This window comes from Chaetodon trifascialis, chromosome 9, assembly GCF_039877785.1.
Source record: "Chaetodon trifascialis isolate fChaTrf1 chromosome 9, fChaTrf1.hap1, whole genome shotgun sequence".
NCBI classification, from domain to species: domain Eukaryota; kingdom Metazoa; phylum Chordata; class Actinopteri; order Chaetodontiformes; family Chaetodontidae; genus Chaetodon; species Chaetodon trifascialis.
The window spans coordinates 1999564-2026107 of NC_092064.1; the positions used below are offsets into that span (position 1 = coordinate 1999564).

A 26544-nucleotide genomic window follows, 5' to 3' on the forward strand; every position below is an offset into this window, starting at 1 on the left:
CCAGCCACCAGAGGGATTGAGCAAGCCACAACCTGCTCCTGTTTCAGAGCCATGGAATGACCAGACACTGGGTTATCCTGAACCTGCTCCTGTTACACTGATTATTAGGACGGGGCATTGTCTCACTGACCAAGCCTCCAATCCAAGCCTTCAAAGACCCAGACATTTTAAGTACTGAGGTTTTTATTAAGATGTGTCTACCCAATGGAAACCTTGAAGAAGGGGAGGGAAGTGGTGTGACTCAGGACTGCTTAACAGAGTTTTGGAGAGACTTCTATGAAAGGTGCACTTTCGGAGGGCATGTGAAAGTTCCCTTTATTAGGCATGATTTTCTATCTGAAGAGGGGCAGGCAGTTGCCAGAATCTTAGTAGTGGGGTGGCGAATTGCCTACTATTTCCCAGTGAAACTGGCAGCACCGTTCTTCAAGGAGGCACTGTATGGCAAAACCACCAGCAGCGAAAAGCACAAAAGACAATGGCACTCTGTACACAAAATGACTATACATGCTGCTATTTCCATGTACATTTTCATGTTCCTACAGTACTTGCTACCCCTAAGACCATTATTGTCCTATGAAAATTACCCAAAAATGCAACTACGCCATGTTTTCCCCCTAATATCTTCAACCTCAAACATTAATAAACACAAAATTAACAAGTGATTGGATTTTAATTTTTTTAAAAGACTGAGACCAGTATAAAATGAATTTATAATACCTTCAATATCAGTATTAGTATAGTATTAACAGTCTTTTAGGGTGAAATGCCCTCAAATTTATATTTTTATACTATACTGTACACCCATTTTAACTGTCGATGAGCAGTGGGCACCCGCCACTCCAGTTCTAATGCCAGTGCCTGTTAAGTCATTGTTGAAGTTGTCTGCCTAATAAATAAATTTAAAAAACCATTCCCTTTTGTATCTGTTTGTTTCATCATTTTACATAATTTTACATTGGCATTAAATACTCATTCACTGCTTCATTGCAGGGTTAGCGGCACATGTTATACACTGTCAAAAAAAGCTGGAACCCATACTGTGCCGTTGAACAGCGACCATCAGTTGAATTTATCGATGATTCTCTGTCTAAATCAGCAGGAGAGGAGGTGCATAGAAACAGCTGGCAGTTTGTGATGCATGCTTCCCCTACACCACTTGTCAGCAACCTTTACTATCAAAAGAGCCATTTTTAAATAAAAAACAGTTGTCTTGAGCCACAAAAAAAAATTGTAACACCTAATTAAGTATAAATCTGCTTATGACCCATCTACATGAGTGTAGACATACTATATAAAACAAAAACATACTATATAATAGTAAAACACTGAGAGGGAGCATTTTAATGCACAATGAGTGCTTTTACTTTTGATACTTGAAGTACATTTTGCTGATATATACTTAAGTTTTTGAATGTTGTTTTTGAACTTGTAGTGGACTATTTTCACAGTGGTATAGTGCTTTTATCGAAGTAAAGAATCTCAAGACTTTATCCACCACTGTCTAGTCATCCCTTAATTGTATGTTGATGGCATTCCTTAGTGTTAAATATAGATCAATGGCTTCAAGAGGGCTTTTACTGGGGAACTGTAAGCCCAGTTCCTCCACAAGTATCATGCAAAGATCAAATATATCTCATCGCAAGGAACACAACTGCGAAACACACATTGTCCTTTGGACACACCCAGCTCCTCTTGATCAAGTGGCATGGCACAGTCCTCAGTGTGGAGAGACTCTGGGGTGGAGTACATCACATATGGGATTCCATGCAGCACATTTGGGTTGGACGTGGGTCGGATTCTGTGTTTATTCCAGACATCTTTGATGCGATTCAGCTCTTCCTAGAAAAAAAAGATGTCCACTCTAATGACCAAAATGAAACAACATACTGGAAAATCACATTCATCACTGAGTTAGTCATAATCGTGACTCATTTTAATTGCCTGATACGTGTTGCAATAGTAAGTGATGGACAATAACTTGTACATTTACTCAGGCACTATACTTACGTATGAATCTGAGGTACTTGTGCTGTATTTGAGTATTTCCATTTATGCTACTTTATAATTCCACTTCACCTCATCTAAGAGGGAAATATTGTACTTTTTACTCCAATACATTAGTCTGACAGCTTTAGTTACTTTTCAGATTGCATTTTTTCAAATTCTTCCTCTCCAGTGGAAACCATGTATCTCTAGATGTGCTGATTTTAAATTTTTGTGATAAAGTGAAGGGTGATGTATTTATTATCAGTTGAGAAAATTCTCTTACTTCTTTAAAAACACTCTTGGATTATCTTGAAAATGCATTGTCACAAAACTGAAAACTGGCTGTTATTCTGTGCACAAGAGAAGCTGATTTTGTAGAGATGTGGTTCTCAGAGGACAGCAAGGCTACAAACATATAATAATCTATTAAAATACACAACAGTATATAAAGGAGTTAAAATGAGCTTATACATAAAGCAATAAAATGCAACATACATAATGCAGCAGCAATATAAAACCCAAAACATCCTATATAGTAGAAAAACACTGAGAGGGACGATTTTAATGCAAAATGACTACGTTCGCATGCAGTTAATATTCCACTATTATTCCGAATTTGACAATATTCTGAATTTGAAAGGTGTCATGGAAACAGCAAGTTCCGTTTGGATTTTCTGAATTAGGCTTTTTTAGAATTTAACAATTTCCGATTAAGACAACTGGGTTGTTCCTCTATTTTTTCTGGTTTTAAGAGGATTAATTGGACGTGTAGACAGTGCATTCAGAAAAACTCTCAGCTGGTGTTTTTACTGCAATTTGCGATGCACGGCCTCTCACCTGATTACTGGAGATGCACGGATCAGCTCTGACCTGTTATAGGCTACACCAGGTGTGAAGCAGGCGTAAGTTGAAAGCTCAGACTTGTATCCATGGTAATTTTTAATGAAATCGCCCAGTCGGAAAAGAGAAACAAGGACAGCAGTGCATCTTGTTCACAAGATGAGTAACAAGAGGGCATTCAGAAGAGAAAGAGTCGTCCATGACAGGACAAATCCACTTGATATATATTCAGAAAGTGTTAAAGATTTTAGCAGAGAAGCGCTGTTTGAATTAAAGTGCTCTCCCCTCAGCTGCGGCATTCACATCACCCAGCGTAAGAGTTAAGAGCTTCTTTTTTATGCCTAGCTGGTGCACTCGGGTCTGATGTTTTCTTTCTAGATGATTTCTTTATTGTGAGTTCTATTGATGAATGGGTGACATTTTCTTCCAGGGTTTACTTCAAAGGGCAATGAGGCTGCTTTCAGTAAGTGTAAACGTCACTGCAGCATATATTGTGGGCCATTTAAGCAGCAAAACAAAAAACTGTATTTGTAAAGTTGACAGGACAGAGGAAACTCTCCAGGGAAAACAGAATTAAACTTTTAGCCTCTGAAATATTTGTAGATAGCTCTGATGGAGTTCGGGATTTATCAGGAGGATGGCTGATTTACTTAAACTATTTCACTGTATGAACCTGGACTGTGTATGGAACACTTGGCTTTTTGGATGTGCAGAAAAACATTAATTATCCTGTCAGTGTGTCTGGAGATTTAAATAATTAATGAAATACGCGGCTGTGCCTTCTGCATAAAAGTGCACAGTGTATTTCTCAATGGGGAAACCCATTCATCCTTTCTGCTGGCGGTGAAGGTGGAATGGGAAATTTCTTCATTCACCCGCACGTAATCTCAATGTTTATTCTTAATAGTTTCCCCGCCCGATCCGTGGATTGTCACAGGGTTCCAGGCCTTGTTGTTAAGGCTGACAAGCAGATGGGAAAAAACTGTTCTTGTGGCATGAGGTTTTGGTCCTGATGGACCACAACCTCCTGCCAGAGGGGGGTGTCTCAAAGAGTTTGTGTCTGGGGTGGGGGGATCAGCCACAATCTCTCTTGCACGCCTCAGGGTCCTGGAGGCGTACAGGTCCTGAGGAGATGGGAGATTGCAGTTGATCACCTTCTCTGCAGACCGAATGACACGCTGCAGTCTGCCCTTGTCCTTGGCAGTGGCAGCAGCATACCAGATGGTGGTGGAGGAGGTGAGGATGGACTCAGTGATGGCTGTGTAGAGGTGCACCATCATTGTCTTTGGCAGATTGAATTTCCTCAACTGCCATAGAAAGTACATCCACTGCTGTGCTTTCTTGATGAGGGAGCTGATGTTCGGCTCCCACTTGAGGTCCTGGGAGATGATAGTTCCCAGGAAGCGGAAAGGCTCCACAGTGTCAATAGTGGAATGACAGAGGATGATGGGGGCAGGTGAGTTCTTCCTGTAGTCCAAAACCATCTCCACTATCTTTAGAGCGTTGAGCTCTAGGTTGTTCGGGTTACACCAGGTCACCAGATGGTCAACTTCCCTGGTGTTAAAAGCAGAGCTGAAATCCACACCAGGATCCTAGTGTAGGTTCCTGTGGAGTCCAGGTGCTGGAGGATGAAGTGGAGGGCAAAGTTGACTGCATCATCTACAGACCTGTTGGCTCTGTAGGCAAACTGCAGGGGGTCCAGGAGAGGGTCGTTGATGTCTTTGAGGTGTGAGAGCACAAGGCGCTGAAAGGAAATGACCACAGAGGTCAGGGCAATGGGTCTGAAGTCGTTAAGTCCTGTGGTCCTTGGCTTCTTGGGAACGGGGATGATGGTTGAAGACTTGAAGCAGGCCGGCACGTGACATGTCTCCAGTGAGGTTTTAAAAATGTCTGTGAACACTGGAGACAGCTGATCAGTGCAGTGCTTCAAGGCGGATGGTGTCCAGCAAACGGTGTGGGCTTCACTGATAATTGGCAGACTTTCTGGGGAAGACCTGGTCTGATTAGGAGAGACGGCATTCATCCCACTTTGGAGGGAGCAGCTCCCATCTCTAGAAATCTGACCGGTTTTATTTATGAACCTAACCCCTGACAACTCAGAGTTGAGACCAGGAGGCAGAGCTGCAGTCCTACACGCTTCTCTGCACCTCCATTAGAGCAGTTACCCACCCAATACTCCATAGAGACTGTGTCTGCCCCCCGACCACATAGACTAAGTAAACCAAAAGTACAGAGAACAGGAGTTAAACATCAGAATCTAATTCAAATAAAAACAACCTCTGCAATAGTACAACAAGATAGGAGAATTAAATGTGGACTCCTTAACATCAGATCTCTGTCCTCTAAAGCTGTTCTAGTAAATGAGTTAATATCAGACCATAATATTGATTTATTTTGTCTGACTGAAACCTGGCTGTGTCCTGAAGAGAATGTGAGCCTAAATGAAGCTACTCCTCCGAGCCATATTAATACTCACATTCCTCGAGGCAGCGGCAGAGGAGGTGGAGTTGCAGCCATTTTTGACTCAAGCCTTTTGATCAACCCTAAACCTAATCTCAACTATAACTCATTTGAAAGCCTTGTTCTCACTCTTTCTCATAAAAAATGGAAAAACAGGGCAGCCAGTTTTATTTGTTATAGTATACCGCTCTCCTGGTCCTTACTCCGAATTTATAGCTGAGTTCTCTGAGTTTCTATCAGGTTTAGTCCTTAAAGCAGATTAAGTAATTATTGTAGGTGACTTTAATGTACATGTCGACGTTGATAATGGCAGCCTTAGCACTGCGTTTATCTCAGTATTAGACTCAGTTGGCTTCCATCAGAATGTACATGAACCGACTCACTGTTTTGACCACACCCTCGACCTTGTTCTGACATATGGCATTGAAATCGAAGACTTAATAGTCTCCTCACAGAATCCTCTTCTATCAGACCATCATTTAATAACTTTTGAATTCATATTACCAGACTACCAGCCAGTAGGCAAAAATTCTTATACCAGACTCCTGTCTGATAGTGCTGTAGCTAAATTTACAGATATGATCCCATCAGTATTTAATTCAATGCTATGTTTCAATACAACAGAGGATTCTTATGCTAACGTTAGCACCTCCCAGATTGACTACCTGGTTGATCGTGCTACAGGTTCATTGCATATGACACTTGACTTTGTTGCTCTCCTAAAAAAGAAGAAAATTAAACAGAGGAGGTTAGCTCCATGGTACACCCCTCAAACCCACAAATTAAAGCAAACTTCATGGAAAAAAGAAAGGAAATGGCGTTCTACCAATTTTGGAAGAATTTCGGTTCGCCTGGCAAGACAGTCTTAAAATATACAGCCCTCCGCAGTGCCAGGGCAGCCTATTACTCTGCACTAATAGAGGAAAATAAGAACAATCCCAGGTTTCTCTTCAGCACTGTAGCCAGGCTGACAGAGAGCCATAATTCTGTTGAACCATGTATTCCTTTAGCTCTGAACAGTAATGACTTCATGAGCTTCTTTAATGATAAAATTCTAACTATTAGAGACCGAATTCATCGGCTCCTGCCATCAACAGGTACTGTTTTGTCTTCCAATACAGAAACCGTAGAAACTGTTACTCAGTCTGTCGCAGTTTTAGACTGTTTTACTCCTGTCGACCTTCACCAACTAATTTCAATAATTTCATCATCAAAATCATCAACCTGTATTTTAGATCCCATCTCGACTAAGCTGTTTAAAGAAGTATTACCTTTAATTGACTCTTCAGTATTAGACATGATCAATCTGTCTTTATCAACAGGCTATGTACCACAGTCCTTTAAAGTAGCTGTGATAAAACCGCTACTGAAAAAGCCTACTCTTGATCCAGGGGTTTTAGCCAACTATAGACCGATATCCAACCTTCCCTTTCTCTCAAAAACTCTTGAGAAAGCAGTTGCCAATCAGCTGTGTGACTTTCTAAACAATAATAGTTTATTTGAGGATTTCCAGTCAGGATTTAGAGTACATCATAGCACAGAGACAGCACTGGTTAAAGTTACAAATGACCTTTCTAATTGCATCTGATAAAGGATTTGTCTGTGTACTAGTCTTATTGGATCTTAGTGCTGCATTTGACACCATTGACCATGGCATCCTATTGCAGACACTGGAACACTTCATTGGCATTAAGGGAACTGCGCTAAGCTGGTTTAAATCCTACTTGTCAGATCGCTCTCAGTTTGTACGCGTTAATGATGACTCCTCTGTGCTCACTAAAGTCAGCTATGGAGTTCCGCAGGGTTCTGTGCTTGGACCAATTCTATTCACCTTACATATGCTTCCTTAAGGTAAGATTATCAGGAAGCACTCAATAAATTTTCATTGCTATGCAAATGATACCCAGCTATATTTATCAATGAAGCCAGAAGAAACCAGTCTGTTAACTAGACTACAAGCATGTCTTCATGACATAAAGACCTGGATGACCTGCAATTTGATGCTAAACTCGGACAAAACCGAAGTTATAGTAGTAGGCCCTAAACATCTTAGAAAGTCACTTTCTGATGACATAGCAGCTATGGATGGCATTGCGCTGGCCTCCAGCACCACTGTAAAGAATCTGGGAGTCATCTTTGACCAAGACATGTCCTTTCACTCCCATGTAAAACAAATTTCAAGGACTGCCTTTTTTCACCTCCATAATATTGCAAAAATCAGGCATATTTTGTCTCAAAATGATGGAGAAAAACTAGTCCATGCATTCGTAACTTCCCGGCTGGATTATTGCAATTCCTTACTATCAGGCTGCCCAAATTCGTTGCTGAATATTCTCCAGTTGCTCCAGAATGCTGCAGCACGTGTTCTGACAAAAGCCAGGAAGAGAGATCATATTTCTCCAATACTAGCCACTCTGCACTTGCTCCCTTGCTCCCAGAATAGAATTTAAAATTCTCCTCCTTACTTACAAAGCCATAAATGGCCAGGCACCTTCTTATCTTTAAGAGCTCATAGTACCTTATTGCTCCACTCGAACACTGCGTTCCCAGAATGCAGGCCTATTTATGGTTCCTAAAGTCTCAAAAAGCAGAACAGGAGTCAGAGGATTTAGCTATCAAGCTCCTCTCCTGTGAAACCATCTTCCAGTCTTTGTCCGGGAGGCAAACACTGTCTCTACATTTAAGAGTAGGCTTAAAACTTTCCTTTTTGATAAAGCTTATAGTTAGGGCTGGCTCAGGCTTGTCCTGGACCAGCCCCTAGTTATGCTGCTATAGGATTAGACTGTCGGGGGACCTCCAAAGACACACCGAGCTCCTCTGTCCTTCCGTCCCTCTCCATCTGCACGCTTTCATGTCCTACCACGGCGTGTTACTAACTTAGCTCCTTCCCCAGAGTCTCTGTGCTTGGTCGTCTTGCAGGTTCCACAGTGGCTGAATCTGGATTGTGGATTGCTGCCGCGTCTCCTGCCTTGGCCCTGCCTGACATCCACTGCAACTGCTACTACTGTTATTACATCCACTGTCACTGTTACTGTGACTGCATGTCTGTCTCTCTGTCTCTCTCACTCTCTCTCTCTGACTGCATTTCTGTCTGTCTGTCTGTCTGTCTGTCTGTGTCTGTCTGTCTCACTCCCCCTCTCTTGCTCTCCCTCTCTCACCCAACTGGTCGAGGCAGATGGCCGCCCACCCAGAGTCTGGTTTTGCCCGAGGTTTCTGCCTGTTAAAAGGAAGTTTTTCCTCGCCACTGTCGCCAAGTGCTTGCTCATGGGGGAATTGTTGGTTCTCTGTAGATAAAAGAGCTTAGTCTGTACCAGCTCTATATGGAAAGTGTCCTGAGACAACTTCTGTTGTGATTTGGCGCTATACAAATAAAATTGAAATTGAAATTGAAATGAATAGCCAAAGACAGCCAGTATGCTAATTTACTGTTGAATCGCCACACCCCCAAGTAGGACCAAGAATTTCCTCTAAAACAACCCAAATTCAAATACAAAGTTTACGGTTTAAAGGCCCCCAGTACTGTTATTTGAAAGATGGAGTGGCTTCTTCATGATTTTAACTTACATATTCTGCAAAAAACAAAAATCATTCATTAAAAAAAAAAAAAAAAAAAAAAGATTTTTCTTTGTTTACACAACTTGCACCAGGCCGACTTGTTGCTGGTTTTCTTGTGGCGGGTCACATATAACCTGTGGCAAATACCTCCAGGAGGTAAGTGCTACTGCTATATCGGCCCTTCTGGTTATTCAAGATGTTGATCAGTTCCAGACCTGGAGCCAGCTGGTCGCTGTCACGCCCAGTCCCTGCAAGGGATGGCTAAACCTATGCTCACTGGCAGAAAATATCCTGTTCCAGTGAGTGCAACAGGAGTGTTTCCCAAAACTATCATCAGCTTAAGGCCAGGAAACCCCTTCCAGGTACCAGTCACCTCATCCCTCTTGCCCCAGAGTTTGATAAAGTTGCTGGTACTCAACAGAGTTGGAGGACAGCTCCTAATCCAGCCCTATGATGATCAGCTCCATCATCCTAGAAGTGAACAAGTGTTTGCCGAATTGAGGAGGAAATGTTGGATTCTTAGAGGAAGGGAAGCTGTTCGACGTCTTCAGCATCATTGCCCTAAATACAGGAAGTGGTGTGGGAAGCGGCAGATCCCTCACAGGGCAGATCTTACTTACTCTATATGACCACTCGGGCAGTGCACTTGGACCTCCTCTCCATGATTGACACAGACTTTTTCTTGATGGCTTTGAGAAGATTTGTGGCCCATTGTGGCAAACCTTTCGAATTACTCTCTGACATGGGCACAAACTTCAAGGGTGGAGACCGGCAACTACAAGAGGCATTCTCTGCACTTCAACCAGGGGCCCGTTGCACAAAACTAGGATTAAGACATCCAGGATAAGTGACCAAGCCAAGATGAGCAGACACGGATTCAACAAGCCAGGTGAAACCTATCCTGGATAAGTGCGTGCACGCGGCTTCTTCAAACAGACCCCGCCGTCGATCACAGATTCACCAATTCACTATGGCAAACAGAGCGGCGTACTTATCCCCATTGGAAGAAGAAGTCCTCATGGAGGCTTATGAGGAGGTGAAAGACCAAATTAAAAAGAAAGATAACACCGCCACAGTTATAAAACAGCGAGAGAAAGCGTGGCAAAGTATTGCAGACCGCTTGAATGTGTAAGTAGCTCACAAATACACACTCACTGCTCCTCTGAAACCATCAAAATTACAATCCAAATAGTTGCTTAACATCTCCGAAAACGTAGCTGTACTCTGATTATGAATCAGTTGAAATTGCAAGTGAAATTGTGTAAATGTAACTCCATCAGACTGTATAACTCCTTGATAATTTCCCTTTGGCATAAACAAAGTTGATCTTATCTCATGTTTTTTGTTTTATTAGCACACACACATACACACACACACACACACACACACACACACACACACATAGCTGTGTCAAGAATGCTACTCTATTTATAAAGTTGTGATGATGAGATTGTATTGACAGGTTAATTCTCTGGTGTCTTGCTGGGGGACAGGGGGTATGCCTGCCAGCCTTTTCTCCTGACACCATACACAGACCCCCAGGAAGCACACATGCCAGGACAAGGGCCAGGATTGAAATGACCTTTGGCCTCTTAAAGGCACACTTTCAATGTCTTCATGACTTACGGGTCAGCTCTTTGAGGGCATGTGACATCACTGTGGCCTGTGCTGTCCTCCACAATGTGGCCTGCCTGAGGAAGGAGAGGGCCCCCAGAGTGCCATCACACATGGCCTGGGACAATCCTACCATCTTCCCTGATGACGACAGTGGTCGGCTGGTCAGGGACCAATATGTGTTAAATTATTTTAGTTAACATGCGTGCTTTAAATTTCAGTTATATGTCCTGCATTGGCAGAGACGCATGCTGTGAATTTTAGTTCAATGTGTCTTGCATTGGCAGAGACACATGCTGTGAATTTCAGTTAAATATGGCTTACATTGGCAGAGGAATTTGTGTGGTGTTTGTCAATTTTTTTTCACTTCAGATTAATTTGGCGCCCTGCAATTGGCTGGCGACCGGTTCAGGGTGTACCCTGCCTCTCACCCATTGTAGCTGGGATAGGCTCCAGTCCCCCACAACCCCGAAAGGGATAGGCGGTATAGATAATGGATGGATGGATTCATTTGGCCTCTTATATTTGTGCTGTATACTGTGTGTATACAAGCTTGCAGGGAGGATACTGCATCCATTCATTTGTCTGTTCACTTGTGTACAGATTTGTCCTACATTTATTTCAGTGTGCAGACATGTGGGGTGTATTATATACAGACTGTTGGATGTGTATTTATTCTTGTGTTGTATAATATGCTTTGATTCTGTGCTTTCTATCTTGTAGAGTCACTGTGTGACTTCAGTTTGGAAAGGAACTGATGCTTTTATTTATCCTTATTCGATAAAGGAACATCATATTACTCTTTGTGTATTCATATTAAATTGGATGTGTATTTTATATATAGTCTACGGAAAACTGTCTATCTGATGATGGCAACATCCATCCATCCATCCATTCTCTATACCGTGTATCCCTTTCGGGGTTGCGGGGGTGCTGGAACCTATCCCAGCCATCAACGGGCAAGAGGCGGGGTACACCCTGGACCGGTCGCCAGTCGATTGCAGGGCTGCAACATCATGTAAAATCATCATTTATCTACAATGATTGAAATTAATGAAGTAAATTAAAATTGAAATTAATAATGTTTATGTTTTGTGTTAATGTTTAAATAATGACCATGGATCTAGTTAAATGTGATAACAATGTGTAGTGGGCAGTGGAATAACTATTGGTTTCCATTTGTGATGACTGCTGACTGAGATAAGGGATGAGGATAACCAACATATCCCGGCTTAATCCCTTATCCTAGTTTTGTGCAATGGGCCCCTGGAGATGGCCCACCACCAGATTGTTCGAGCTTCACGCTAGCCTTTCCAGCCTTTTCCTTGTCTCTTGATCTCATAGTATTCTTGTCTTGTTCCTAATCACCTGTGTGCGTATCTCGTTCTGTTTAGCTCATTAGCCATCGTGGGGTTTTCCTAGTTTTTGTTTTTCTTGCTATAGTGTTCGCTACCCACTTGCCACAGAGTCGTAGATTATTTTGTTTAGGGATATTTTTGAGTTTAGGAAACTAATTATGATGTTTGTTCCCATTGTTTTGTTTTGTATTAGTATTTTGTTTGTTCTTGTAAATAAATCATTTGTGTTTAAATGGCTCCCTTCGTTTCCGTGCTTATTGTCTGCCTCTTGGGTCCTACTCAACTATAGTGATTAGTAAATCATAACACATGCAGTGTGCTTTTTTCAGTCTTTTCATATATGAAAGCTTGTTGTAGTAATATGTTCACACTTAATCTAAGCACGCTGCACACTGTTTGCACTGGCTGTATTTCTAGTATTTGAATTCTGTCTATTTTGTGAAATAAATTATTGTTTATTTGGCATAATTTTATCTCATAATTCCACTTCACTTTGTGTCAATGCTGTCCATAGCAGTGAATTCTTTATAAGCAACTGTTGCTTATATGTTTGTATTATATTCTTCTTACACTTATTTCTTGGAAACCACACACACTCACACACACACATACACACATCCTGTTACGACTGTTTAGAAATAAAGTGTTTCACTGCAACCTCTGGACTATGTGTGATCTAACCAGTCACTCCAGTGGTGGGCCGTGATTTCTGGGAACCAGTAGATGAGAGAAGCCACTGTCAGCCCTTTGGCTTTCTTTTAATATCTTTTTAAATGTGATAGGAGATGCATTCAGGGAAACAATAAAATTTAATTTTACTCAGTGTTATTAACCACAGGATTTATTTGACTTATTATTTGGATTACATAATAGAACCAGGATACAGAGACAAACAAAATAAAGAGGCTAAAATAAACTGCTGGCAGTGGTGGAAATAAACAGTTAGTTAAGTACGGTGCGGTTTTTTTAAACTGATTTTTTTATTTGACGTGACCTGTATTTTTGGGCAATCCCAGAATATATGAGTGCAGTCACCCACCGCTCAACACTCCCTCCAGCATAGATCCATTGTATTTCTATATTTTGACATAATAAACAAAGTGTTAAAGTAATGTATTTCCACTTTCCAATCGAATTCCCACCATGTTGAGCTATTAGTTAGTTTATGTTTATGTTAGTTTAACCAGGAAGCGAGATCATATTTCTCCAATACTCGCCACTTTGCACTGGCTCCCTGTAAAGTTTAGAATAGAGTTTAAAATTCTCCTCCTTACTTACAAAGCCATAAATGGCCAGGCACCTTCTTATCTTAAAGAGCTCATAGTACCTTATTGCCCTACTCGAACACTGCGTTCCCAGAATGCAGGTCTACTTATGGTTCCTAAAGTCTCAAAAAGCAGAACAGGAGTCAGAGCATTTAGCTATCAAGCTCCTCTCCTGTGGAACCATCTTCCAGTCTTTGTCCGGGAGGCAGACACTGTCTCTACATTTAAGAGTAGGCTTAAAACTTTCCTTTTTGATAAAGCTTATAGTTAGGGCTGGCTCAGGCTGGTCCTGGACCAGCCCCTAGTTATGCTGCTATAGGATTAGACTGTCGGGGGACATCCAAAGATACACCGAGCTCCTCTGTCCTTCTGTCCCTCTCCATCCGCACGCTCTCATGTCCTACCACGGCGTGTTACTAACTTAGCTCCTTTCCCGGAGTCTCTGTGCTTTGTCGTCTTGCAGGTTCCCATGGACAGTGGCTGAATCTGGATTGTGGATTTCAGCTGCATCTCCTGCCTTGGCCCTGCCTGACATCCACTGCAACTGCTACTGCTGTTATTACATCCACTGTCACTGTTACTGTGACTGCATGTCTGTCTCTCTGTCTCTGTCTCTGTCTCTGTCTCTCTCTCTCTCTCTCTGACTGCATTTCTGTCTGTCCGTCTGTCTGTCTGTCTGTCTGTCTGTCTGTCTGTCTGTCTGTCTGTCTGTCTGTCTGTCTGTCTGTCCCTCTCTTGCTCTTCCTCTCTCACCCAACCGGTCGAGGCAGATGGCCGCCCACCCAGAGTCTGGTTCTGCTCGAGGTTTCTGCCTGTTAAAAGGAAGTTTTTCCTCGCCACTGTCGCCAAGTGCTTGCTCATGGGGGAATTGTTGGTTTCTTTGTAGATAAAAGAGCTTGGTCTGTACCAGCTCTATATGGAAAGTGTCCTGAGACAACTTCTGTTGTGATTTGGCGCTATACAAATAAAATTGAATTGAATTGAATTTATGCTCTGTAAATGTGTCCTCCATTTCTTCTTCTGATATTATAATTCCAGCTCCCATTTTTCTTTGATATCCACGTTGTTATCATTGGAGTCATGTTGTAGGGCTTTTTGATATAACGTCTGTTTTTTTGGCTTGTCCTCTGAGAATGACCAAAACACTTCCTCTAATTTCGATAGTGTCTTACAAATATTCTCCCATTCCTGGTGTTTCTGTAGGTAATCGCTTAGCTGTAAGAATTTGTAGAAGTCATGAGCTGGTAAATTAAATTGTTTTTGAAGTTGTGTGAAAGGTTTCATTGTTTGTCCCTGTAACATTTGATCAATATATATTAGCCCCTTGTTAGCCCATTTGTTAAATCATAAATCCCTGCCTAGAGAATTCGTCAATTTCAGCTTCTTTCATACTGCTGACCAGATTTTCATTGTTCCCCTGATCCACTCGTTGCCCATCTCGAGTCTCTTCCAAGCCTTTTCGTTCAAAAATGGGAGTGATTCTAAAGATATATTTTGACATGCATTTTGCTCCATCTCCACCCACACCAAATCTTTCTCTTTAGTAATCCACATAATCAAGGCTCTGAGTTGTGCTTCCCAATAGCAATTTCTTAAGTTAGGTCAGTTCAACCCTCCCTTCTCTTTTTTACTGAGAAACGTCTTCATTTAATTCTTGCTTTTTTTATTTTGCCATACGAATTTCGATATGTTTTCAGAAAAACTCCAGAAATCACAATAGGCAACGACTGAAACTAAAACAACAATCTTGGCAGTATATTCATTCTTACTGCTTCTACTCTTCCCAGGAGAGTCAAAGGTAAAATTCCCATCTAGCCAAATCATCCTTTTTCTCGGTAATCAATTTCCCATAGTTAGCTTCAAATAGCTGTGTTGTACTAGGAGTGATAATTTTACCCAGGTATCTAAACCCTTTTTCGGTCCATTTAAATTGGACTTTTCTTTTAGGTTCCACTGGACACCCTCCTGATAGCATCATAGCTATTGATTTGGCTTCATTCATCAAATACCCTGATATTTCACGATATTCTTTCAGGTTGTCCAATAGGGCTGGTATAGACGTGGAGGGCTTGCTAACATATGTTAATAAATCATCCGCAAATAACAATGATTTGTGTTCTATGCCCACTTCATCTTTTATTCCTTTCATGTTTTTATTTTTGACTCTGCTAATGGTTCAATACTTGCAGCAAACAGCAGCAGACTCAGGCAATCTCCTTGCCTGACTCCTCTTTTGAGGTAGAAAAAGTCTGAGCAACAGCCATTGACTCTAATCTCTGATTTAGGATTTTTCTAAACAATTGTTACCCAGCCTATAAACGTTGAATGAAACCCAAACACCTCCAATGTTTGATATAAGGAGTTCATCTTCACGCGGTCAAACGCCTTTTGTGCATCTAGGCTAAGCAGCATGGTAGGTTGGAAGTTGTTTTTAGCACATGATATAAGATTTAATGTTCTCCTAATATTGTTAGCCCCCTGACTCCCCGGGATAAACCCTGTTTGATCTGGTTTAATTAATTTAGTTATATGTTGTTGCATTCTTTGTGCTCGTATGTTTGTTTATATTTTCAAATCATTACAGAGCAAGCTGACAGGTCTATATCCCTCACATGAAGTTGGATCTTTGCCCTCCTTATGTAGCACGGAAATTATGGCTTCTGACCAAGTATCTGGGGGGCTTCCTGTTGACAGAACAGTTAAAAAACTTTACATAATACTGGTGTTACCTCTTCTGCAAAACATTTATAAAATTCTCCTGGGAAGCCATCTGTACCTGGGCATTTGTTACTTTTAAGGGTTTTTATAGTGTTGGCTATTTCTTGCAATGAAATTGTTTTTATCATTCCAGATGCTTCTTCTTCCGTTAATGCTGGTAAACATGTTTTTTAAAAGAATTCTTGTGTTTTGTTCTTCATGAGATTAAACTCTGAGTCACTGTATAGGTTTTTATAATATTCTGCAAAGGCCTATTTCCATTGGCTTAGCAATGATTAATTTGGAACTGGGATGTCTTATTTTTGTGATTATTCTTTTTGCAGTTGGAATGCTAGTAACTAGCCTGCCCTGTTGCCCATCTCATAATATCTTTGATTTATAAATCGAAGAGCTCCTTCTGCTTTATATGTTGAGAGGTTTTTTTTTTTGTTTTTGTTTTTTTAATTCGAGGAGAATGGAGTTGTTAGATGTCTTTTTATGTTCCAACTCTCTGATTTTGCTTTCTAGCTTTCCTTGCTGTTCCAATCGAGTTTTTTTTTTCAATCTGGATTTTATTTCTATTATTTTCCCTCCTATGACAGCTTTTGCTCCCTCCCACAGAATTGATGGTGAGACCTTGCCATTGTCATTTATTTGAAAGCATTCTTTTAAATTTTGCTTTATTTCTATAACAACCTTTTCATCTGATAGGACTGACACATTGAGTCTCCAGTATGTAAAGAAGGATTCCCTACCCAGCCCAGAGATTGTGTGATAGGGGCATGATTACTTATAGTTATGGACTATATTATGTATGTATATATCTATACTGTAATTTCTAACTCTGTATCTGTTGTTTTGGCCCACAAAAAATCTATTCTGGAGTAACAGCCTTGTGGGTTAGAATAGATGGTAAAGTCCCTTTCTTTCCATAATTATCATCCCTTGTCCATTAGTAACTATATTAGCTATGTTTTTAAGGATTGTTTCATTTTCCTCATTTGGGGCATAGATGTCTAAAATCGAAAAAATCATGTCTCCTATTGTGTCCACCACCATGATATATCTTCCCATATGATCTTTAATTACTTTCTCTGTAGAAAACGGTAGGGATTTATTAATTACTATAGCCACCCCCCTTCTCTTGCCATATGAAGCATGGAATACTTGATTTACCCATTCCCTTTTCAATTTTTTATGTTCATGCTCACTCAGGTGACTTTCTTGTATTTATGCATTGCACATTGTAATTTCTTCAACTGACTCAATATTTTCTTCCTCTTAATGGGATGGTTTATGCACATTATAAGAAGGTTCAACCTATTCATAATACTTTAATACCACCAATGGTCGCTTCCAGTCGGCGTAGCTGTGTTGCTCGGTCTCGCTGTCCTGGCGATCTCTTGGGGCTGGAGTTTATCGAATACACTGCTTGTGCATCAAAATCTTGAATCCAAAAGTTGCTGTCTGGTATGGGAAGTGTTCGCAAAGCTGTAATGAGCAAACAGACTTGAAATCAGTCGGAAAATAACAACTATTTCACGAATTCTAGTGAGACACTGAGCCTCGCATTGTGAATGCTTTGGCATCTTGAATACAAAGGATATTGGGATTTTGCTACACATTTCGTAACACTTCGTAAAACTGTTGTTGGTAAGCACTTTTTTATTTATGTTTTACACAAAGTCCCAACTTTTTGGAAATCAGGGTTGTATTATTCCCAATACTGTACTTCTTGACCACATCTGGGAGTGAGAGCATGGTGTTATTATTGAAGATATGTTTGATGTGTAATGCCCTTTTCAATGAATGAATGAAAGTTATGTGGCTTTCTGTTAATAAGAAAATCAGGATTGTTCCAAATGAAAGTGTACAAAAAAACAATATCATTCATGATTTCATGGAATTTCCATCAGATTGTCAGTTGTTGCCATTGTTGATACTTTGAAACAAGACAGATGTTTCATGGACTGATGAAGAAATGGTACTGTAAGCCTGAAATATGAATTTGTCTGTATCTATCCATGAGCTTGGCACACCCTTGCCTGGCTCCCCTGTACAGTGTGTAATTTTCTGGAGTTTGCCCATTAGTGATGATGGTAGATGAAAGTGATGTGTCTAGACTAGTGCTGTCAATCGATTAAAATATTTAATCGCGATTAATCGCATAAATGTCATAGTTAACTCGCGATTAATCGCAAATTGATCGCACATTTTTATCTATTCCAAATGTCCCATTAATTATCATTTTAATACTGTTATCAACATGGAAAGTGGATAGGCTTGCTTTGTACAAATGTTTTTTATTGAAAACAATAACGTGTAGTGTTATATTTCACACTAACATTCTCACTTTGAGCAGTTATTCACATTTGAATGAATCAAATCTCACACACTGTGAATAAACAGATGACAAAAAAAATAAATGCTTAAATAAATGGTTACAAAAAAAGCCCCTTCAACAAAACAGGGTGATACAAAATAAAGTCACAAAGTGTACATCATTGTAAACTAGGATTCAGCCTATAGTGCAGTTAAACCACGGCTTATGTAGCATACCCGCTGAGAGATGGTGAAAGACTCGACTGATGGTTTAATGTTTATTGTTGTCACAAACCTCCTTTAAACCAACGTGAGAACTGTCAAATAAACAAAAGCAAAATAATAAATTTTCTGCTTGTATCTGTAATAGATGGCAAACACAGCACAGCGTTATAACACGCAATAGGCCGCCAATTTACCAAGCAAGCGGTCAACAGAGTTAACATATTTCCGATATAAACCGACATATAGTTGAGTGAAAGACCATAACACACCAACCTTGTGCCTCCTCGGGGGTAGCTAGAAAACATACAGCCTTTGAAATCTTAGTTTCCATTTCACCTTGCCTTTAAACTTTTAGCGTTTTTTGCCGTTAGCTCTTAAATGACGTTGTCAAATGCCTTTATTTTTCCCGGTAGTGCAATACAGGAAGCAAGGAAAATACTGGTCTTCAAAATAAAATCTTACCATTCAGAAACGGAATCACCAGCGCCAAAACAGGTGAAAAAATATATATATAAAACAGAGGAAATGACATTTTCCTTTAAGCAATCAAGATAATAAAATTTACAAATGAGGAAATCACGCTAAAAAGTGCATTCAAAGCATACTCAACTCTTCCGCCTACACTTCCGCCTAGCGAGCAGGCAAGACCAAAACATGCGTGGGTCGTGTCTATTGTTTTGTTTCCGGTTTACAATCGGATCCTGTAGTTTTTGTAACGTTACTAGCAGTGGCCACAGCTAATAAAAAACTACAAGTTCACGAGGTCACAAAGAACGTTAATCGCACGATAAAAAAAAATGACGCCGTTCAAATTGATTTGCGTTAAGGCCTTAATAACGCGATATTTTTGACAGCACTGCCACAATGTGGCAAATTATTATTCAGATTTTATATTTCACTCTTCATTTTGCACTCTTGTTATTTTTAAAGTAAGAGAGTTTGTTTTTGTGAAATATGAATAAGGATGAAAGATTAAATAAGAAGAGTTTATCTCTCCACTTCCTGGGAACTATCATCTCCCAGTACCTCAAGTGGGAGCTGAACATCAGCTCCCTCATCAAGAAAGCACAGCAGAGAATGTACTTCCTATGGCAACTGAAGAAATTCAATCTGCTAAAGACAATGATGGTGCACTTCTACACAACCATCATTGAGTCCATCCTCATCTCCTCCATCACCATCTGGTATGCTACTGCCACTGCCAAGGACAAGGGCAGACTACAGCGTGTCATTCGGTCTGCAGAGAAGGTGATTGACTGCAATCTTCCGTCTCTTCAGGACCCTGAGGCGTGCAGGAAAGATTGTGGCTGATCCCTCTCACCCCAGACACAAACTCTTTGAGACACTCCCCTCTGGCAGGAGGCTGCGGTCCATCAGGACCCAAACTTCATGCCACAAGAACAGTTTTTTCCCGTCTGCTGTCAGCCTTATCAACAAGGCCCACAACCCCCCGACACTCTTCACACTCCACCTCTGCCTCTAATGGCGCATTTCCATTACACAGTTCCAGCTCTACTCGACTCGGTTCTACTCTACTCTACTTGGTTTGGTTGAGTTTCCATTACAATTGAGTACTTCATAGTACCTCCTCAACGTGGGCGGGGTCGTCATACCACGGCTGCGCGAAACCTCCATGACGTCAATTTGTACGCGATGCAAACAGAGCCGACAAACAATGGAGGACATCGAGGCAATGTTGTAGTCTGGACCTCGTCGACGGACCACGGTGATATTTTACGGGCAGCCATTTCCCTCGAGTGAGAATAAAGAATAAAGTCAGCGGTTGCTGTTGCCCGGCGTTACAATGGAGGGGGCGGGATTGTTTTTCCGGTGTTGGACTTCGCAGGCCAGTGACGACAATCTCTGGCCAATCAGTGGCCGACAGGTTGTTGACGTCATACATATAGTATCGCTTCTACTCGCTTGGAACCTCGCCAGAGCAGGTACTAAAAATAGTATCGGGTACCAGGTACTATCCCTAATGGAAACACAAAACAACCGGGTAGAGTAGAGTTGAGTCAAGTCGAGCCACGCTAGTGGAAATGTGGCATAATTGTCACATTTACATTACCATAACATTACATTAACACTCAGCTTGGATTTCTTTGTGAAAAAAAAAAACTGTGTTTCTGAAAAAACAGACTGTGCTTCTGCCAAAACAGCTTTGTGTATATATATTTATATTGTTATTTTTTTTTACTTTTTAATTGTATTTTTTAGTAAATTTATTAGATTTGTTGCCAACTTCACTAAAAAATATTCCTCGTATGTGTAAAATCGTACTTGGCAATAAAGCTTTTTCTGATTCTGATTCTGCTAAAAACTGAATGGTTTGGTAGCTATTAATAACAACAAAATATGTCATAACATATACAGAGTTATTAAACAATATGAATGCCCTTGTAGAAACTGAGCAACTTTTTGTTGCTTTGTTAGGAAGCATGCCATGGGTGAGGTGTGGCCATGCAAAATTTTGACATGGACCATCTGCTGCTCCACTCAAAGTTGTTACAGTTTCAATTTAATTCAATTCAAGTCAGTTCAGTTTCACAGTCTTACATGACTCTTTGTTTCCTCTCCTTCTGTCCTTTACAGGAAATGTCTTTGTGGTGAGCCTGGCCTTTGCTGACTTGGTGGTTGCATTCTACCCCTACCCTCTGGTGTTGTATGCCATCTTCCATGATGGCTGGTCACTGGGTGACACCCAGTGCAAGGTGAGCCCTGACTCTACATCTAATGATAACTCGGCTTGAAAGACTTTTTCCAACAACCTTGATCTTATATCTGCAAGCCAGGTGATCTTTATCTATACAGTCTAAAGTCACAAAAGATTAACACTAACACTAAAGAGATTTACAATCTGTGCAGCACATCACACCTTCATTCCTTAGAACTCTAAACAAGGAAAAGTCCTGCCTAAAGAGCCCTTTTTACTCAATAAAGCCTGACAAAGATGTTTGTGATGGCAACATAGCTTCATCAAATTAAGCTTCACATGAGCTATCAGTGTGCAGATCTTTTGCATTATTTCTGTGTTTAACGGTCATTATTTTGTATGGTTACGGGGTGGAAAGATTTTTTTGCTCTTTTCGCTCCCATTTACCTGCAGTGTAGCGTGAATCAACACAGATGCTGGTGAACATTTTTTGATAAAAGAATTAACCATCCCTGAAGTTTTTGTCCACATGGGTCAAGTATCAGGCCTGCAACTGATATGAAACCAATAACATATACCCACTATCAGCACATTCTCAAACTTTGCATGCACAAACACACAAACTAAGGCACATTGCAATCTGGATGTTCTATTCAGTTCTGTTATAGCAACGCACAGCAACGCACGGACAACATGTCAACGCACGGAGAACGTCATGACGCACTGCACGTCATTTCAGCTTCTTCTTCCTGTATCCAAAAACAACAACAACAGCAGCAGCACAGCGGATAATGAACAGCCCGGGCCGGTAACAGTCGCCTTCGTTTGCGCTTTGGTGCTGGTACTGACCCACCACCAGTACTTGACACTATTCTGCCTCACTTTCTTCATTAATTGAAGGCAAAAACATGAAGAAATAGGAAATGGAGCCGGAGCTGTGCCATCCATATCCATGCTACCTGGAGTCAAAAGACCAAGATTTCTTGCGAAAAGAACATGCGCAGAACTCAAATTAATGTTTCGTTCAATGGGGATATTCCAATAGGTGTATACATGACCAAATATTCGGGTTAGAAAAGGAGTAACCCAGGGGTCATATTCCGTTTTTTAAAAAGGGTTATTTGTGTTTACATGGCTGTGTGCAACCGGGTTATTGCTGATATTCCAGTTATGAAAGGGTTACTTGATTCCATGTAAATGTAGTGACTGATGCCTCCCTATTTATTACAGAATTGGAAGGATGAATAAAACAGATTAATTTCACAGAATAGCACAACTCTCAGTTCAGTTCACCTTTTTCAGTCACTTTTTCAGTCGACACCGTGGAGGTGGAAAATCAGTCCCACCACACTGTTGTGTGGGTGGTGTGTGTGTACGTGCAAAGGTGTAAAAGGATTCAGGTTCCGTGGCATCGTATCTCTAAGTATCCTCCGGGGTCTGGCTGACCATCAACTTCGACTGGCTCCAATATCCAGGTAGGTCCAACTCTCTATGGTCCAGCAATAAAAAGCCTGACCTACGATAAGTAGGATCAGAACATTCATTTTAATTTTTCTCAACTCTCAATAATGAATTATAGAACATTAATCATGTTAGATCCACACAAACTCTATAGCAATAGAGAGTTCTGTTTTACTGACTTACCGTTGCAGTATAATATCACAATGTTCAGTAGTAAAATAAACTCAAAATATCAGATTATGTTATTAAAATAATTTCTTCAATTCAACAGTATCAAAATATTTGGTGCTTTTTATGGTAATTAGCACACAAACAACATCAGTCATTCATAAAGAAAAATATGTAATAGGTAAACTATGGCTAAATGTGTTTGGAACACACAGAAGTGCTAAACACACGCATAATACATTACAACTCAGTGTAACAAGTGAACTTTTAAAATGTCGGATAAGTGCTTCAGCATTACTGCATCTAGTGTGTCTGCCCTCGCGCCGATCAGCACTGGAAGCTCCTATGCTAATGGTTAGCTCGTGGCATTAGCATTAGCATATTAGCATTTAGCACATAGGTGTCAAACTCTGGCCCGCGGGCCAAATTTAGCCCACAGTGTAATTATATTTGGCCCGCGAGACCAAATATCAAATGACTACTAGAGCTGGCCCGCTGGTATTATACAGCGCATGTATCGCTGATACTACAAATCCCAGAATGCTCTGCTGGTGTTTTGGCGCATTCACTCAGGACAGGACCCCTAAACATCCTCTCCTCTGTTGACAGTAGCCACAGCGTCCTCATGGTACTACTGGCACCGCGCCACTTTTCCAAAAATGGCGAAAAGAAAGGCAGACAACAGGAGCTTTCTGGACAGGTGGGAGGCAGAATATCTGTTTACATATATAAAAGACAGACCGGTTTGTCTTGTATGTGGAGCCAACAGGGCTATAACCAAGGAGTACAACATTAGACGACACTATGAAACAAAACACCAAGACAAGTGCAGGGACCTGGACATGACTCAAAAACGCCAGAAAGTAGATGAAGGAGAGGAGATTATTATTAAAGCTTATAGTTAGGGCTGGCTCAGGCTGGTCCTGGACCAGCCCCTAGTTATGCTGCTATAGGATTAGACTGTTGGGGGACATCCAAAGATACACCGAGCTCCTCCGTCCTTCTGTCCCTCTCCATCCGCACGCTCTCATGTCCTACCACGGCGTCTTACTAACTTAGCTCCTTCCCCGGAGTCTCTGTGCTTTGTCGTCTTGCAGGTTCCCATGGACAGTGGCTGAATCTGGATTGTGGATTTCAGCTGCGTCTCCTGCCTTGGCCCTGCCTGACATCCACTGCAACTGCTACTGCTGTTATTACATCCACTGTCACTGTTACTGTGACTGCATGTCTGTCTCTCTGTCTCTGTCTCTCTCTCTCTCTCTCTCTCTCTCTGACTGCTTTTCTTTCTGTCTGTCTGTCTGTCAGTCTGTCTGTCTGTCTGTCTGTCTGTCTGTCTGTCTCACTCTCTCTCTCTTGCTCTTCCTCTCTCACCCAACCGGTCGAGGCAGATGGCCGCCCACCCAGAGTCTGGTTCTGCTCGAGGTTTCTGCCTGTTAAAAGGAAGTTTTTCCTCGCCACTGTCGCCAAGTGCTTGCTCATGGGGGAATTGTTGGTTTCTTTGTAGATAAAAGAGCTTGGTCTGTACCAGCTCTATATGGAAAGTGTCCTGAGACAACTTCTGTTGTGATTTGGCGCTATACAAATAAAATTGAATTGAATTGAATTGAATTGAATTGAATTGAATTGAATTGAGATGAAAAGAAGTTTGGTTTCACAACAGACTATGTTCAAAAAAGCTATTTCACAACGTGAGGCTGCTGTAAAGGCTAGTTTTATTGTGGCAGCAGAGATCGCAATATCAGCCCGACCGTTTAATGAGGGAGAGTTTGTGAAAAAGTGCATGATGAAAGTTTGTGATCTCGTGTGCCCAGAGAAAAAGCAAGCATTTTTAAATGTGAGCCTGAGCAGAAACTGATAGCTGATCGCACATGTGATCTTGCCACCAATCTATATGACGAGCTGATGGACAAGGGAAAAGATTTGTTGCATTCTCTCTTGCTGTGGATGAGAGCACCAATCTGATACTGCCCAGCTTTCAATCTTCATCCGTCGAGTGGACTCAGATCTTTGTGTTACAGAGGAACTTTTGGGATTAAAATCAATGCGTGGCACAACCACAGGACAGGAAATCTTTGAAGAGGTTTACAAATTTGTAACTGAAATGAAGCTGCCGTTGGATAAACTCGTGGGATTACGGATGGTGCGCCAGCGATGTGCGGTCAAAAAAGTGGACTGGTGGGCAGGGTTCGGGAGAAGATGCGGGAGAACTGTGCATGTGAGTTAACTGTTTATCACTGCATCATACATCAAGAATTGCTGTGTGGCAAAGCCCTAAAGATGGAACATGTTATGGCCACAGTAACATGAATAGTTAACTTTATAAGAGCCAAGGGTCTGAATCACCGCCAGTTCAAGTCTGGAGGAGTGTGGTTCGGAATACGCAGATGTGTCGTATCACACAGAGGTGAGATGGTTAAGCCGAGGAAAAGTACCAAACACATTTTTCGAGCTGCGTGAGGAAATATGTCATTTTCTGGAAAACAAAGGGAAAGACACAGCAGAGGTCCGGGAACAAAAGTTTATGTGTGAGCTGGCCTTTCTGTGTGACGTCACAAGTCATCTCGATGCGCTGAACCTGCAGCTTCAGGGGCGGGGGCGTATCATCACAGACATGTACGCGGCAGTTTAAAACTAAACTGTGCCTGTGGCAGAATCAGATGCTGCAAGGAAACCTGGTCCATTTTCTCCGCTGCTAAACCATGAAATTGCAGATCTCTACCGCCATGTTCCCATGTGCACAGTTTGCTGAAAAACTCAGCGTACTCAGCGCTGAGTTTAAGTGGCAATTTGCTGACTTTGATGTCCAGAAATGTAGATTTGAACTGCTCAGCAATCCGTTTGCAGTTGACGTGGAAAACGTACCAACCAAACTCCAAATAGAGCTGATTGAACTCCAGTGTAGTGACACACTGAAGTCAAAGTATGATGCTGTGGGCGCTGCACAGTTTCCACATTTCATCCCTCAAACTGAACTATAATTAACATTTTCTTTATGTACTTTTTCTTGCTACTACATGGCATGGGCTTGAATGGTGGCACGTTCATTGAAGAGTATTATTAAGTAATTAATTTATTAATTTTTAGTTCATTTTTGCATTTATTATTAGCCTGTGGGAAAAAAAGGTTGCTGTTGAAATTTAAATCAGAAGGCTGCAAATAAAAATAGAGGCATACAATTTTTATTTAAATTTTAATTAAGAAATGAATGCCATTGATGTGCAATATTAAGTTATGTATTGGATAGTATTAAGCTTTGCTAGTTCCCTATTCAGTGTTTAAGCAAAACTTGTTTGGGTCCACATGGAGGAAGATTTTTCCAATAAATACCAGACTTTGTCTAGGTTTTAAATGTTGGCCCACTGTGTACTTGAGTTTGACACCCCTGATTTAACACATCAGAATGGTTGCTCACTGATGCGTTTCTCTTCCTGAGAGGTTCTTCCAACTGCGTTCACACAGGTCCAGGTTGTCCTGGGAGATTTTGCCGATGGTTCTTTTTCCGAGTTTTATCGGAGTTTTGTCCACTTTTGTTGTTTCACCATCCTAACATGAGTCAGATTGCTCCTATCGGGTCAGTGGGTGGGCTTGTTTCCGATTGGGTGACAGACCGTCTCCGACCAATCTCTTTCAAAGTGAAACTCTCAATAAATTATGTTATTACCGTTCTGTTTTCAACCATTAACCAAAACATTGTATTTAATGAATTGATTTTTCCACCATGAATTTCAGTGTTTTTAACTCAAACGTCTTTGAATACACCATGAACTATTTTTTTAATGCAGATTTTTAACCTGGGTTACATGATGAACTTAACTTTCTTCCATCCCAGCGACCTGTAACAGTGACCAGGTGGGAGGGGTACTAAGTGTGGGTTGAGAGGATAACCTGGATCAGGAGCTATGGTATGTGCTCTGGCTGCAGTGGCTATGCTTTTGAG

At 41.2% G+C, this 26544-nt stretch overlaps 1 protein-coding gene and 1 pseudogene across 1 annotated transcript in view; both read left to right on the top strand.

Annotated features, from left to right (window-relative positions):
• The window catches only part of LOC139336603 (melatonin receptor type 1B-B-like), a 73300-nt gene that overhangs the window by 25489 nt on the left and 21267 nt on the right, over window positions 1–26544 (top strand). The window contains exon 2 of the mRNA XM_070970753.1: window positions 20918–21036. Within this exon, the coding sequence (XP_070826854.1) occupies window positions 20918–21036 (119 nt within the window). The remainder of the gene's footprint in view (window positions 1–20917; window positions 21037–26544) is intronic.
• LOC139336043 (general transcription factor II-I repeat domain-containing protein 2-like) lies at window positions 23267–25585 on the top strand (annotated as a pseudogene).